General features: G+C 43.8%; 1 protein-coding gene across 1 annotated transcript in view; it reads left to right on the forward strand.

Annotated features, from left to right (window-relative positions):
* The window catches only part of SLC6A2 (solute carrier family 6 member 2), a 55,240-nt gene that overhangs the window by 6,552 nt on the left and 31,720 nt on the right, over window positions 1-16,968 (forward strand). The window contains exons 3-4 of the mRNA XM_079988803.1: window positions 11,293-11,424; window positions 14,301-14,541. Of these exons, the coding sequence (XP_079844929.1) occupies window positions 11,293-11,424; window positions 14,301-14,541 (373 nt within the window). The remainder of the gene's footprint in view (window positions 1-11,292; window positions 11,425-14,300; window positions 14,542-16,968) is intronic.

A 16,968-nucleotide genomic window follows, 5' to 3' on the forward strand; every position in this document is an offset into this window, starting at 1 on the left:
CATGCACAAATGCCGGATGCTTTAACTTCAATCACCTGGGTTTAAAAGATTTGGCCCGATTCCCCAAGTAGTAGCATAAAGATATTTAAACACACACACACACACAAATCATTTCCTGCATTCTGGGGCTTTGTTCTCTGGTGATTTATTTATTTATCGTTTGCCTTGGGAAGGTCATGGATGAGAGTTCTGGCACAGTGCGTCCTTTGTGCAGACGGCTTATCTCTACTAGCTCTTGCAGTAATTCTCCCCAAAGCATGACAAAGGTGAATGTAAAAGTCCATTTTCTTTGTAAAGGGAAGACATTATGGGTTGTCTGGGCTCTGCAGGGCTAGTGTTGGGAGCTGGCACTGCTGGGAACCTGTCAAGGCCTTCGCACCAGATAGCAAAACACATTTTTTTCTGCTCTGCCCTGTATTCATTGCATGCAGCGTGGTTTCCATTCTGCTGCAGTTCATCTTCCACCAAAGCCAACCTTTTTCATATCAGTGTCTGCTGCAGAAAAATTGTGCAACTTATGTACTTTATGTAATTTGTGACATTGTTCCACCCTGTTCATTTCAGGGCAAAGAAAAAACAATGCAAAGGGAGGAATGTAATCAATTACATATGATTTTGCAAACTGAAAGCAACAACAATGGCAAACGTAAATTGCATTCACATGTTTGATATTAGTTCCGAGCATCGGGTAGCATTCAATGTTAGGGTGGCACAGAGCATACCCACTGAAGTTAATGAACATTATGATTGCCGTATTTACTCAAATGCAGTGCTTTTTTTCTTTTAAAAATGTTTAGGGATACTCTCATTTTCCTACTCATATTGAAATACTGCCCCTCAAGGAGGCCAGTGTTTAGATTCATGAAATGTTTAGGGGTATGCGTACCCCTACGTCCCCCCAGAAAAAAAAGCACTGCTCAAATGTAATGCACACCTTTTTTGGCCAAATTACGTCACAGAAATTAGGGTGTGCATTAGATTTGATGGTGCATTAGATTCGATTGCAAGCTTGAAAAACACCCTCTGACTTGGCAAATACTTTTTTGGTTTCAAGGTTTTGAAAAGAGAGGTGTGCATTAGATTCAATGGCACATAAGATTTGTGTAAATATGGGAATTTCATAAGGTCTACTCTGAGTAGGACTAGTGTTGCACACCACCCATAGAATAGCATATCATGAGCATTTGCAGTTTTCACTCCCTTTTCTGTTTTCATCTGAATTCTCTGAGATCCCTACAGCCTCACTTGTGTTGCTTCTCATCTTTATCCTTGCTCTTTGCAAGTCTGTGAGTTGTAAGAAGTTCGAGGAAGAGGAGGAGGCGGCTCCACATAACTTTGCTCTCTCTTGGGTTGTAGTGTGGAGAGTACAAGCAATTTAATTTTTATTATTATTATTTATTTATTTCTTTGCTCAAGGAACCCCAAAATATGGAGCAAATACTGAGTTGCCTCTCCGCCTAGACTGGGAATAATTTAATGCTAATGGTGCACTAGATGGTCTTTGAGCAACTGTGAATCTTTCATGCTCCAAAATGCATGCAAATCTTAACAAGGATGCTCCTGCTCCACAAGATTTTAAGCTGAGATGCATGGTCAGCGGCGCTGGATGGTGCAGCTCTTTCTAGACTGTCCCAGTTCGAATTTCAAATGGGGAACTACATATTTCAATGCACTCCATGTAATAATGTGATACAGAACATTACAGTATAGCAAAATAGGGGTGGGGTAAAAGGTCAACCCGAGGGTCACATTCCCTCCTGGGCAACCTTCCAGGGGCCACATGTCAGCGTGCCCTTGGACTCTAACACCTTCTGCTTCCCTGGATGAAGGTTATAGCAGTGAGTGTGTGTAGAAACTAGCCTCCTGTACAAAGGTTAGAATTTACATTTGTTGCTGTGTCCACTTGTCTCTGGCTCTGCCGATCTCTGAGATATGGAGCTCAGACGTTTGCCCAGAAATGAATATGGCCTTTGGGATGAACAGGGTTCCCCATTCTTGGGATGGGGGTGATCTGAATTGCTCACCCAGGCACACACTTATGGGTGTCCATACATCATATGTGCCTATCTTTCTCTGCCTTGATACTGTGTGTGTGTGTATGCGTGTATATATGTGTGTGTGTGTGTGAGTGCGTGCAAAGCACTCTGGCAAATCACAAAGCCATTCACCTGACATGTGTCAAAAACCTTCCTATTGTTCCACGATCATTCTATTGTTCGTTGGTTGGTACTCTGCTCTGCTGGTATGTGTGTAATACGGGGAATCTTTTTTGCTACTGGAGAGCTATTCTTAGCTGATGGAAATAAGAGCCCAATCTATGCCTGCTGTGTCTTGAACCGCTTCCTGTAGAAACTGCATGCCACACACTAGTCGAACGGCAAACTACTGGGGGAAAGAGCAGTTTGGAGAGCTCCTTTTGGAGCTCCCCAGAATCTCATTTTTCCTCAGACCACCCTGATCAATTTGGTGCCACCAGGAAACTTGGCTGTTTTGCTACTTGCCCCTAACTCCAGGGCATTTATGAAAAAGTTACAAAGCACAGGTTCCAGAAGTGATTCTTTGACAGGGGGTGGGGATCCTACTTTTTACATCCCTTCATTGTAAAACAAAAGTAACAATAACTCTGTATATTTATTCTGACTTTCTGCTTCCTTGGAACTTTGGAAGGGAGGTCCAACAGCTCGCCTGTCAATCATCTGACATAGTTATGACATGTGCATTATCCTGCCCACCTGTTGAAGTCCTTTGCTCAGTATTTAATAAGTGCTCAACTGCCAGCTGGTTGTTGGGCACTTGGAAAGTGCAGTGCAAGGTGTTTTGCAAACCATATGCCCAGTGCTTGGGAAGTGCAAGGACTGGGAAAAACTGCAGCCTCATGGGACAAATTTGGCCTGCAAGTTGTAGGTTCTCCATTCTTGCTTTCTGCCTATAATATATATGCTCTCATTTGAAACCAAGAATTCCATCTTACCCATCTTGGTTTGGATGCTTCTAGCATTAGCATATGAATGCTTTCAGTATTTACAGTGTTTTTCTCTCCAAAAGTCTTTGGCATGTTCACTTTGTTCTATGGTGCTTTGTACTCCTCGAATTGCTGTCATGTCCCCCTTGTGCACGCTGATTCCCTAGTTCTACACCACTCCCATTTGCACCATCCTAAACAATTTAACCCTCATCCCTTGTGGATGATTTACCCTGAACTGGAGAGTCCTCATCTACTGTCAGTTTTCTGAAAGTTGCTCTGCCAGAATTTTGGCTGTCATGTCCAACAATCTGTTTCCATTCTGATTCACACAGAGCCCTTCTTCTTTGTATAGTCCTGGCTTGTCCCAAAATGCTCTCCAGCACCTACCAGATCCAGGCATCTTTTCCTGACACCAGTGTCATGGCTACCAGCCATGATGGCTAAGCTCTGTCTCAGGGTGGCCCAACTTTTCATACCAAGTGGGCCACCAGAGTACTTTGACACAGAACCCACAGGGTGCACACTGCCTTATTGCACCGGGGTGTGTGTGTTAATGATCACTTTCCCCAGCCCTTGCACTGCTTTCCCAAAGCTGGGAAAGCACTAACTAGGCTTTGGGAAGGAGGCAGGAGGACTCTTGAACCCTGCTACAGCCCCGTGTCTCTTTCCCAAAGCCCAGCACCATGCTTGAGGGCAGGGCCGTCTTAAGCATAGCCAGCGCCATGGTGCAAAGATCCCTCCGGCGCCCCTTCAAAACAAGGGAGGGGGCAGTGGAAAATGTCCTCTGCCTTCCCCACTGCCCCAATCCCCAGCGTGGTGGCCGTGATCAAGCAGGAAAACGTGCTGGAGGACATGCTCTCTGGCGTCAGAGCACCCGAGAAGGCAGCCTAGGAAGGCTGCACACCGCCTTTCACCAGGAAGCAGAAGGAGGACAATGACCGGGAGCAGGTCTGTCTTTAGCAGATGCAGAGGCTTGGGATCCTAAGTCTCTGTGGGGATCGCTCTCCTCCTGCAGAGGCTTGGGAGGGAAGCTGCCCGCCCGCCAGCCATATAGTTAGCGGGGCGCAGCTGGCGGGCATGCAGGGAAAGGGGAGGCTGCCGGCAAAGCCACACAGCTCCCCCACTCGCTAGAGTGCCCCAGAGAGGTCAGCGCCCTGGCGCAATGAACCACTAAGAGCAATGGGAAAGACAGCTCTGCTTGAGGGCTGGGCTGGGGTTGTCAAATGTTGCCAAGGGCCACCAAAGAAGGCCTTGGGGGCCGCACATTGGATCAGCTTGCTCTTTCTCCATGTGCTTCTGAATACCAGTCATTGAAAACCACAGGGGAGAGTACTCTTGTGTTCAGGTCCTGCTTGCATATTTCTCCTCAAGCACCTGGTTGACCACTGTGAGAAAAGGATAATGGACTAGATGGGCCATTGGCCCAATCCAGCAGGGCTCGTCTTATGTTCTTATATCCAGGTAGGGCTAGGACAAAACTTACCTGAATGAAAGCCTAGAGAGCCACAGCCTGTCGTTATAGACAATACTGAGCTAGGTGGCCAATGGTATGACTCAGTATAAGGCAGCTTCCTTTGTTTCACTAGGCACATGCCCACAACCTCTATCCATCAGGGACATTCTGTACAATACATCCGGCAATCTACCAGCATACAAGTTATTGCTGTTTATTGAGATAATTTTATTTGGAGCCTGGGTCATGAAATGGTGAGGTGAGGATAGTCTGTCCCGGCCTTATCTCACTGCTGCACTGAACTCACACAGCTGCCCAACTCACGTGTTTCCTTGTCTTGCGGATTAGGGCCTGAGATGCTTCTTCGAGTGGGGCTCTCCTCTTGCTCACAGAGCTGTGATCAAAGCTTCCCTGATGATTTTCTATAGAATGAAGAAAATGCTGCTTAAGAAGAGGGTGGGAGGGAATCATTAGCAGTGTGGGAGGATTCACTCTTCTGTTATGTGTTCAGTCCCTTTCATTTGGGGGAGCCTCAAATATATATATTATTTTCTTCAGGCCACAAGATGGAGCCATGTAACTTTAAAATAATAATTAACGTACAACGTATATAAATGTATATGCTACATATTACCAGCTCCTGAAGAAGTCAAGTAGATATTTTCAGGAGTCTTTCTTTCTTTTTATTTTTTTGTAGTACAAAATCTTTGGTCATGTTTTCCCAACCTGGCGCCTTCTAAATATTTGGACTACTCAGTGGTGCTGGCTGAGACTGAAGGGTTGTAGCCCCAGTCCTCTGGAAGGCACCAGTTTGAGAAAGTCCTCTCTGGAATCGTAAACATGTACTTTACAGCTGGGAAAAGGACAAATCTGCTGAGCACCAGTTTTAAACAGCAGCCATCTAGATTAAATCATCTGTACATCATATTTAGCTGGTCAGACCTTCACGTGTACCACAGAATGAAATCTCCCTGATCCCGTAGAGCTGAATTTCAGCCTTCAGTTCAAGGCAAATGATGCAACTCCTGTGTTGAAGGTAACCAGGTCTTGTTCTGTGTCTGAGGCTACTTGGAAAAGCCATGATAGAAGAAATGTGGATAATAGGTTTGTGAATAAACACAATCCAATTAGCAAACTTGAGATTGGAGTTCTCTTCAGCTTTTGGTGCGGTATTACTTTCAGAGTAAAAACGGGTGTGGAGCCTTTTCCCTTTCCCTCAGAAGTAACTTTCTGTATGTCCATGATAGGTGGGGCTGGAGCCCAAAGGTGGGCAGGGCCAGCAGTAATAAGTAGGCAGAGCAACAAGTGTGACTCTCTAGCCCTTTCAAAGAGGGGCCCAGAGAGACCCAGGTTTAAAAAGGTTGCAACATTTAGAGAAAAGACAAGTAAGAGGTGATACAATAGACGTATTGTGGTAAAACTGGATAGAGAAAAGTTCCTCTCTCATATCACTAGAGCTCATGGACATGCAATGAAGCTGAATGTTGGAAGATTCAGGACGGATAAAAGAAAGCTCTTCTTCAACCAAAGCAGAGCTAAACTGAGTCACTGGACCTGTGGCTGCTACTCCAGACATAAACGGCAGCAGATCTGACCTGGTGTTTGTTTTTGTTGTTGTTTTATTTGGAGTAGCTTCTGCTGAAGTAAACGCCTGCAAAGTTTGGAGCTATGCAGAATGCTTTGTTTTCATAAGCAGCATGGATGCTTCTTTTATCCAGTGAACAATTTCTGTATCATTCAGAGAATGGATACCTGCTTTGTATGCAGAGAAAAACAGATTCAGTTAAAGCTCATTTTCTGTTGTATCATTTTATACTTTACATATTGTTGTAACAAGCACCCGCTCCCCTCTGGATGAAATTGCAGAGCAAGAACTATTTCTTAAAAGGCTGTGAAATCTTGAAAGCAGAATTTCCACCTTTACAGGGCACTATGTATGTTTAATTTGGAAGGGAAACAGACTATTTAAAAAAACAAAAACAAACCTGAGGTTTATGAGCACTGTTACAAGATGTGAAAATGTGTGTGTGTGTGCCAGGTGGCGGCGGCGGGGTATAATTTCTCCCTTACAGTGTCTCATCTTGCACACTTGAGCTTTTCAGGATAAGACTTGTAAATGAACACTTTGATGTCAAATAACAGTCACGTGGTTTGGAATAACAAGGGTAGGAAGTGCTCTGTCAAAGCATTCGGAAGAGATTGCAGGATCAAAAGGGAGCAGCTGGATGTGATTTGCATCTCTGCAGGACTTTTTTTGCCAACATTGGGAATCACAGCTCTTCCTGGGGGTGGAGGGGTCAGCCGTGGCTGAAGGAACTGAAATATTACACTGATATCATTAGTTGCACGGCTGTGTAAACCTTCCTATGAGTACCTTAAGGTGGGTGTCCAAAGAGGCTCACTGTTGCCACAGATCAAAGCTGAGGGACACCTTGAAGCTCCCATCTTTGAATTTTATCTGTACTTGAAATCTGTTATGATCTCCGGTTGTGTACCTGCTACAGCTTCATGGGTTGCTTATTTCACAAAATCTGTATACTGCTTGAATGAAAGAAAACAACAACCTAAAAGTGTTTTACATAAATAATAAAACAAAACAAACATCACTAAAAAAAGAGAGAGTTAAAAATGACTTTAACCATTCCAAAAAGATTGAAGTCAACGATGAGCTAAAAACCAGACTAAAGTGCGTGTCTGCTAGTGTTTCACATGTCTGGAGAAACTTGCCTAAACAAAAATGGTTATCAGGTGCAGAAAAGAGTACAATGAGTTTGAGGGTGTGGACGCTGCCATATGGTGTTCTTAGAAATGTGGAAGTGGCTGAGTGGAGATATATAGGGTAAAGTGATTTCTCAGGTCAAGAATATGGGAGAAATTTGATTTAGTTTGTCTTTAAAGGTGGAGTTACCTATTTTGCACTTTCCATGACAATGCGCATAATGAAAGACAGTCATCTTTTGAAATTCACCGTTTTTGGAATTTTGCAATGCTTTTCTCTAGTCAAGTCATGTGTTCAGAAAATTGATATAGTAGGGTAAAATGTAAGTGAACATACAAAAATGCATTCTGTTAGGGGGAATGGCTTTACAAAAATGTGTATGTTGTGACTCTTCACTTTAAGAGATGCATCCTGTTTCAGCTGTTGCTTACTTAGACGGTGTCAGGGAGACTTGAACCTTCTGCAATGGCTCCCATCCAGTTTGAAACCATTCCAGATGCTGCAAATGCACTAGCAGTTTTATTGCTGGACCACTAGGAGATGCATTTGAGGGGCAGCAACGTGACATCCTTGTTCCAGAGGGGCACTAGTACCATGGGCTCATCTTGCCAACGTATTCTAGGGCCTGCATTCCATGCAAATGCTTCTCTTGCTTAGAGTCCTCTAAGACCTGCTGCCTCCGCGTAAGGCTTAGTCTAAGGCTGGTGCTTGCTGAAGCAACATCAACATGACTCTGAAGGGCCACGGACTCTTTATCTGTGTTATGATGCAAGCACTCACTTTGTCATTGACAGGGGTGGGAAAATGGTCCTCTGAGAAAGGGTTGCAGCATTTGGGGCTTTTATAATTGAGGGGGAAAGGGTGGGGCATGATAGAGGTGTATGAAATTATGCATGACATGGAAGAAATGGATAGTTTTTATTTTTCTCTAGTTAGAAACCCATTGGGGAATTCACAGACTGACAATGGACTAAGGTAGTACTTCTTCATGTATTGCTTGGTGAAGTGCCAGTGCTTTTTTATAGAAAAAAAGGCTCTAGAACTGCCCCCTCTCCCCTGCCTTGCTCCTGCCTCGCTCTTACCCCCCTGCTGTTAACCCCTTCCATAGCGGGCTGCTGCTGTGGTCACAGTGATCAATATCTGATCGTGGTGGTGGCAGCAGGTTTCTTGATGGGAGGCAGAGGCGGGCAGAGGGAGTGGGCAGGGGCTGCCAAGTCAGAGCCAACCAGCCTCTAGGAGGGAGAGAGAAGGGGAGTCAGGAATGAGAGGGAGATAGAGAAAGCAGGGGAAGCGGGGGGGGGGGTTCTGGAGGGGAGGACAAGGGGATGATTTAACCTAGAGAAGAAAATCTCACAAGCACTTCTTGGGTAGAAAACCAAACCATAATAAATAAGGAGGGAGAGAGGTGGCAATAAAGCAGAATGAGGCGGTGGTGGGTGGAAAACTCAGACAGCAGTGGTAGCGGTGCTTCAAATCTCTCGGAAAGGCTGACCCAGCGGCTGCTGAAGGGACAGGCAGAGATTGATTTTTTTCCCCTTTTCATATGTATATATAGTGCACTTCTTTGGGATGGGGGGGAGAAAAGGTGCCGGGACAGTGCTCCAGTGCACTCTGGCTCAAAAAAAGTACTGCTCTTAGCCTAAGATTGCCAGATTTTTTTTCAATGAATCTGGGGACACTTTTCAACTTCAATGGATTTTGTATGGGGACTGATTTGTAAATCCGGGGACTGTCCCCGGGAAACGGGAAAATCTGGTAACCTTACCTTAGCCACAGGGAACATAGGAAGTCATCCTGTACTGAGCCACACTATTGAGCCTTCTGCTTCTATGATGTCAACACTAACTAGAGCAGGGGCTGTCCAGGGTTTCAGGCCGAGTCCCCCCCCCCCCAGTCCAACCTGGAGATGCCCATGATTGATCTTGAGAGCTTCTGCATGAAAAGCAGATTCTCTACCATGGAGCTGTGTGACAACCCTTCTCCTGCTACAACCTTGGAAGGTAGAGGCACTTTCTGCTTCAGTTGCTTGGCTGCAGAAACACCACTTGTGAATTAAAACACAGTTGATTGTGGCACAGTGATAAGAGCCTTAAGTGTAATCTTGAGACATTTGTGTTTTTTGTTTGATCCTGCTCTGGGCAGAATTTTCAATCATCTACCTCCTATTGGCTTCTGCATTAATCCTCTTGAAAGACCCACGTAGCTTATTTCAGATGTTTTAAAGCACTTTTCTTCACCTTAGTGTGCAGTGGCTCTCAGTGATCCTTCTCCTCTCTGCCCCTCTTGACCCTTTTCTAAGAAGCTATTTTCTCTTTCCTCTCTAGAATGTGCTCCTTTCCGAATGGTTGTCTGGAAGCTTGTTTGCTTATTTGGGTTTTTTCACTCTGACAATCAAGGAGGAGTGAGCTAAAAAAAGAAAGTATTAAAACATTTTGAAGATCTGACTTAAAGAAAGAAAGAAAGAAAGAAAGAAAGAAAGAAAGAAAGAAAGAAATGCCTTTGCAAATCCAGCCTCTCTCCGGCAGCTGAAGTGTTGGACACTTTAAAGTAGCAATCCAGTCTTAAAGGGATTTATATGCAAAATTTGGTGGAATCCAAAATGACTGATCTTTGTTCACAGCAGATCACGTCTTGCATATTTTAATTTATTTGTTTAAAAGCATTGCTTGACAGCTTTAATATGTTAAAAATCTCTTAAGTGGGTGTATTCTTTACACTGATTTATTTATTCAGCCTATCGTTAATTTATTGATTACCTTCCTTCACCCTAAAGTCCCAGGATAGGTTTACAGCATTAAACACTACATAAAAACAATTTAAAACAGCTATGCCCCACCCTTGCTCCAGAAGGTTACCAGGCCACCAAACCTAATAATAATAATAATAATAATAATAATAATAATAATAATAAGCATTATAAAATCAGTTAAAAACAAACTCTCAACCAGTGATTTCAGGGTTGCCAAGCATGGTATTGTTCTGAGCTTATAGTGTGACAGAAAATATTTTTGGAAGATGCTCTTTTGAAATACCAATCCTCCGGTTACCAGTACCTCAGAGGGGCCTTGGGGTGGGGGTTGTTGGGCTTCTTTGTTTTGTACCACAGTGTCTATCAACTCCCCAAATGGATGCATGCAATCTGCCTGATTCTTATTTTATTTGATCTTGAACATCCCCCATTAACGCTTGTTACACTTTGATATTTAAATTAGCCGTGTCCTGATGAGAGAATGCATTTGCTTTCCCAGAGAGACTGTATCGCGGAGATGGATTTACTCAGCCAAGTGTTGTAGCTATTGCTGTATACACACACACACACACACACACACACACACACACACACAAAACACACCATTATATTATATCACACAGCTGGAATGTTGCTCAGTGCATTGAACACTGTCCAGCCACACAAAGCTTAGCAAATGGGCAGTTGAAAAGTTGGGGGGGAGGGAGACAATGCGAGGTTCTGTGTCTGCAGTGGAAAATGGTGTGGGATGCAGGAAGGGAATCCAGGGACTCAGCTGTACAGCTGCAAACAACATTTTAAGTGTGTTTTAAGTGCATTATTAAGGGGCATGGGTGGCGCTGTGGGTTAAGCCACAGAGCCTACGACTTGCCGATCAGAAGGTCAGCGGTTTGAATCCCGCGATGGGGTGAACTCCTGTTGCTCGGTCCCTGCTCCTGCCAACCTAGCAGTTCGAAAGCACAAAAGTGCAAGTAGATAAATAGGTACTACTCCAGCGGGAAGGTAAACAGCGTTTCCGTGTGCTGCTCTGGTTCGCCAGAAGCGGCTTAGTCATGCTGGCCACATGACCCAGAAGCTGTACGCCGGCTCCCTTGGCCAGTAAAGCGAGATGAGCGCCGCAACCCCAGGGTCGGCCACGACTGGACCTAATGGTCAGGGGTCCCTTTACCTTTAAGTGCATTGTTATACAAATGAGTCACTAGATGACGATGGTGAGCTAATGGCAAATTCAACATATATTTTAAAACTTTCTTTTAAAAGAGCGTTTTCATAGTGCTTTTTTATATATGTCTAGATTCAGCCCAGGAAGCATTGCCTGACTAGGTTAAAATGGGTTGCATAATTAGAAGCAAAGAATTGTAGAGTTGGAGCTTGGTTGAGCTCTGTCTCGGTGCTTCTGTTTCCAGGTGCCTTCCTCATACCTTACATACTCTTCCTCGTCATTGCTGGGATGCCCTTATTCTACATGGAACTAGCTTTGGGCCAATATAACAGAGAAGGGGCTGCCACCGTATGGAAAATCTGTCCACTTTTTAAAGGTAAATCCCAGGCTTTCTGCTTAATACATTTGCAATATCTTCTGGAGTTTCTTGATATTGAACACATCTCCGAGGCTTGCATTGAAAGTTTTTGGCAAGACCAGAATAGCTAACATCTGTATTTTGAGAGTCACTTGTCACTAATGCCTTTATTGCTCATCAGCAAAAAAAAATAGACTTTAGGGCAGCCTTCAGTAACTTGGTGCCTTCCAGATGTTTTTGCACTACAATTTCCATCAGCCCCAGCCAGCAATGGTGCACTGGCCGAGGCTGACAGGAGTTGTATTCCCAAACATCTGGAGGGCACCAAGTTGGTGAAAGCAGATATAGCAGGAAGATAGGCACCATTTTGCATGACGATATATAGGAGATCTTAAAAAAGGTTCCTCCAGGGAAAGTGTTAGCTATTTGACAAGTCTAAAAATATCTGGGCAAATGCTGATGAACTATCCCTGCCCAAAAGCATCCACCTTACTAACAACAAAAAGATGCCGTGCTCATCAACAGGTCTGCATGAATCTCCAAAACAAACGAGTCTTTAATAAAACTGTAGTGAATTATTATAAGGATGCTGGATTAGATGGCACATTGGTCACATCCAGGAGGCTCCTCTGTTCTTTTGCTGCCACCGTTGCAAAACTGGTAGCAAAAGTGAAAATAACAGCAGGGGTGGAGTCTGGTGCAACCTCACCCTGAGCTAGGCCAAAATTTGGTGCACCACCCCTGCAGCCCTCATGCAATGCCAGGCTTTGGGAAGGATGTGGGAGGCGCTGGCAGGATCCTAGAGGCTTCCCTCCTCCTTCCCAAAGCTGGGAAAGTGGTAACTAAGCTTGGTGAAGGAGGTGAGAGGACTCTAGGCCCCTGCCAGAGACCTCAAGCTTCTTTCCCATAGCTGGGCAAGTGCTTCTATCCACTCAGTACCCAACACAGGGGAACTGGCCAGGCTGCCCTAAAACTGCATCTGATGATGATGATGATGATAATAATAATAATAATAATAATAATAATAATAATAATAATTTGTACCCTGCCCATCTGGCTGTGTTTCCCCAGCCACTCTGGGTGGCTTCCAACAAAGATTAAAAATACATTAAAATGTCACACATTAAAAACTTCCCTGAACAGGGCTGCCTTCAGATGTCTTCTAAATGTCAGGTAGTTGTTTATTTACCTGAAAGGGTAGGGAATCAGGGTCACTCCTCTTTCTGCCATCATTTCCCACCTGCCTCATTTTTAATCTGGAACTTCCCCCATGAGAATTTTGTCTCACTGACTCACTCTCAGTTTTCTGTTTTTTCCACAACACCCCCAAGTTAGCAATCTGGGGTTGCCTGCCTCACCTGAACAATAGTAACAGCCATGGTGGATCTCTGTGTGTTGCCATTTAAATTCTAGTACATTTGGACCCAGAGTAAAAATGTAGCCGTTGATGAAATGCTGATAGTGGGAAAGCCTTGGACAGAGCTTGGTTCAAAGCTCTAGCTTTGGGTGTCATGGGCTGCAAACTGCTCCAGAGCTCTCATTTTCATGGTTTTTCATGAATTTGAATCTTTAGTGGCGATGATAAGTCAACAGTTTATCTCTAATTAGTTAAAAACACTTCTAATTGTGGGGGGGGGAGAGGAGTTGGCTAATTTTAGTTTGCTGCACCTGGAAAGACCCTTTGGACCAGAAAGCAAACAGACATTAAACACAACAGGCTAATATTAGCTATAAATGGCAGTGCTGTAAAATCTGGGACTTAGTGGTAATGATGTGAGCCCGCCGTGTTTGGCACCAGGACCGTACCCTGCAATCACTGTGGAAGTATTCATTCAAATGTTGGGATAAGAAGGCTGCCTTCAACCACTTGGGAGTCACCCAGCTGTTGTAAATAGCAGGCTGTGTCCAGATTTGCTTCTCAAATTTACTCTAATGACATGCTAGAATAATATACCCCAAGGGTGCTATTCTGGATTTTCAGTTTGGGTTTACACTACTTTTGTACACATTTTTGCTAGGACTGACAAGCCAATCAATTAACCGGTCAGATCATCAGTTTACTCCTGTTTGTTTCACTACTGTTAAATGTTGTCAAATATTCCAACATACAGGTCACAGATTACCTTTGCAAGAGCCTTTCAAAAGTTGCTATTACTTTCTACTATTGGAATTTTTGTATATTTCAGTAGCTGGGCACCTTTGGGAGGAATTGCAGGAGTAATAATAATAATAATAATAATAATAATAATAATAATAAGTCCAAAACATGACCCTGCTATAAAAATCCAAGCGAAGAACTATGCTATGAATTATTTGCATTTACAGTTTCCAATAATTCACTGCACTTTCCTTAAAAAGTTAATTTAATTGTTCTCACAATATGTTAGCTATTTTTTGTAATTAGCATAAGTATTTGGGTTGCTTGTTTTAATTATGGTGATTTCTCCCCTACCTTTCAAGTAAAAGGCTCTCGGTTTTCTGCTGTAGGTATTTAAGCAGAGACTGGACAACTCATCTCTCAGGGATGCTGCAGTTGCACCCTGCACTGCAGATCCTGCTTTGAGCAGAGGGCTGGACTTGATTACTTTCAAGATCCCTTCCAACTCAATTTCTTAATTAAATTTGGCATCTGTATGGTCAGAAATACAACAAAGCAGGGAAACACAAAGGCTGTGCCTTGATTGACCAGCCTATGTACCCCACCCTGAATGAAAGCCGATCTTGCTTCCCAGCACCAAGCAAACACCTTGGTGTGAAATTATTATTGTTAATAATATTTGGCAAATAGTTGGTTGGGGTGATGAGCAATGGCACCCTCTTCTAGCCCTCACTAGGAAGATGAACCTAATGTGACTTACAGCTTCATGTGTAATCTGGTTTTCCTTTGTCTTCAGGTGTAGGCTATGCTGTGATACTCATAGCTCTATACGTGGGTTTCTACTACAACGTTATCATAGCTTGGTCTCTGTATTATCTGTTTGCATCCTTCACACTGGAGGAGCTTCCCTGGACGAAGTGTGGCAACCCCTGGAACAGCCCTAACTGCATAGACCCCAAACTCATCAATGCCTCAACATTTGCTGCTGGAACCACTTATTCCAAGTACAAGATAACTCCTGCAGCTGAATTTTATGAGTAAGTTTGGGGCTCCTTGTGGCTCTGACTTTTGGAAAACAATTTGCACTTGCTCTGGGATGTATTTAAGGGCCTCTTCTGACATCCCTTTAAATATGCATTCATGATGATTTGTGCTTGTGATGGTTGTCACCAGTGCTTTTTTTCTAGAGAAACAGGTGCCAGTACTCACCATGAAGTTGTTACGGTAAGTGTCACACTTTTTAACAACAACAACCCCCCCAAGGTGCCAGTACTGCGTACCCTTGAGTACCCTGGGGGGAGCACTGGTCATCACAATAGTTATACACAATCTCACTTTCATTACCATTTGAACCTGCTAAAATTTAGGGTGGCCAAGCTGCTTCATTTACAATTGGTGCATGCCCTGTAGCTTCCTGCTCAAACCCTGCAACATTTTATACCACAGTTGTCCTGGGTTTGTGCATTTCTCCCACTTTTGTAGCTCAAGGCAACAATAACCTCGTAACATTCGGGAAACATCACAGGAAGACTAATAAAGCTGATTGATATGTGGGCAATCCAGCATTTAAAAAAAGGTAAAGGACTCCTGACAGTTAAGTCCAGTCATGAACGACTCTGGGGTTGTAGCGCTTTTCTTGCTTTACTGGCTGAGGGAGCCGGCGTTTGTCTGTAGACAGTTTTCCCGGGTCATGTGGCCAGCATGAGTAAGCTGCTTCTGGTGAAACCAGAGCAGTGCACGGAAACACTGTTTACCTTCCCGCCAGAGCGGTACCTATTTATCTACTTGCACTTTGACATGCTTTCGAACTGCTGGGTTGGCAGAAGCTGGGACTGAACAATGGGAGCTCACCCTGTTGCAGGGATTCGAACCGCCGACCTTCTGATCGGCAAGCCCTAGTCTCAGTGGTTTACACCATAGCACCACCCGTATCCAGCATTACTCTACCACTAAATGCACTCTTACTGCATCAATGACTTGTTGCCAACCTCTCCACTAGGCTCCATCTGAAGGGAGCCTAAGTCATGCCCCACCAATCATTTTTTGGCATGGGGGCACATGCATATTTTTGAGTGAGTATTGTGGACACCACTGCCTCTAGCCACTTATTTTTCCTCTACCCCAGATCAGCCGCTTTTCCTGGGGACAAGAAGCATGATTGAACCTGCACACAAACTTTGCTTTCAAGAGATCTTGATAAAAGTTTTATCTAACAGAATTAACCTGAACCTTGAAAAACACATAGAGATGAAAGTGGAAGTGGGAAAGAGTGTCCTTCTTCCATCCTCCTCCATCTCCTCCATCTACTTTTCAGGGGAGAAAAAAGTAACCAGGGGGCAAGCTAAACCCCTGATATCTCCTGGAAGGGCTGGAAGAGAACCCTATCTGCAGTCTTTGAGAGCTGCTGCCAGTCAGGACTGAGCTGGAAGAACCAATAGTTTGACTGAGTATGAGTCAGCTTCCTGTGTCCCTTTGTTCCCCTGAACCCACTCAACAATGGAAATAAGTTTCCTGAGTCTGAATGCTGTATTCAGGATGGAGCAATTGACGATTCAGATCCTCTTGTAGCCATTGATACCACTGTTTGTGGACTGCTGCTGACATATCTTTGGGACCTAGTGGATGCTTCAGTTTCATTATCTTTGAGCCCCTTTCGGTCTGTGTTATTAAATGGCACAGAATTCATGATTGTTACTAGCCAAGGCACAATGTAAAATACTAAGTGGATGTCTATTGCAACACACCCACACCCACCCATAGGTCTCTATTATTTGATCTAGGCAGTAATTATGGCAGTGGAAGTGGAAATAGACGTGTAGTGTTTTCTATTATTTCCTCCATAGTTGTATCAAAAAGATAACGCAAGAGAGAAGTCCGGAAAGTGGTGCTCCTTACTCAAGTTGGCCTCACAACACAGGGATGGAGCAATTTCCCTCTCAGCAAAGTTTATTTGTTTAACAATCTATTTCGCATTGTAGTATTAATGTGCTTTCTTTTTAGAAGACAAAAAAATACATTGACCAGTTTTAGAACCATGGGATCATTTATTACCTTTAAACCTTTAACCATTTCCCCTCATTATTTTGATAAGCTTCAACAGGCATAATCAAATGCCACATAATACTAAAAACAAATAATAAAAATAAAAGCAGCTATTTTCTCCCACCGTCTCTAATCTAGCACATTTCAGATGTTACTGGACTGCAACTTCCATCTTCCCTGACTGTTGGCCATGCTGGCTGGGGCTGATGGGAGTTGGTGTCTGACAACATCTGGAGGGTTAGAGGTCTAACGAATGTTCATAATGGTTTTGCCATTAGTAGTAGTAGTAGTAGTTGTTGTTGTTGTTGCTGTTATTTATTAAATTTATATACCGCCCTTCATCTGAGGATCATAGGGCAGTTTTCAATATAACAACACAAGAATACATACTACAGTAACACACAATAACCCCTTCACACAGT

The sequence above is a fragment of the Podarcis cretensis genome, assembly GCF_951804945.1.
Source record: "Podarcis cretensis genome assembly, chromosome: 8".
NCBI lineage: Eukaryota > Metazoa > Chordata > Lepidosauria > Squamata > Lacertidae > Podarcis > Podarcis cretensis.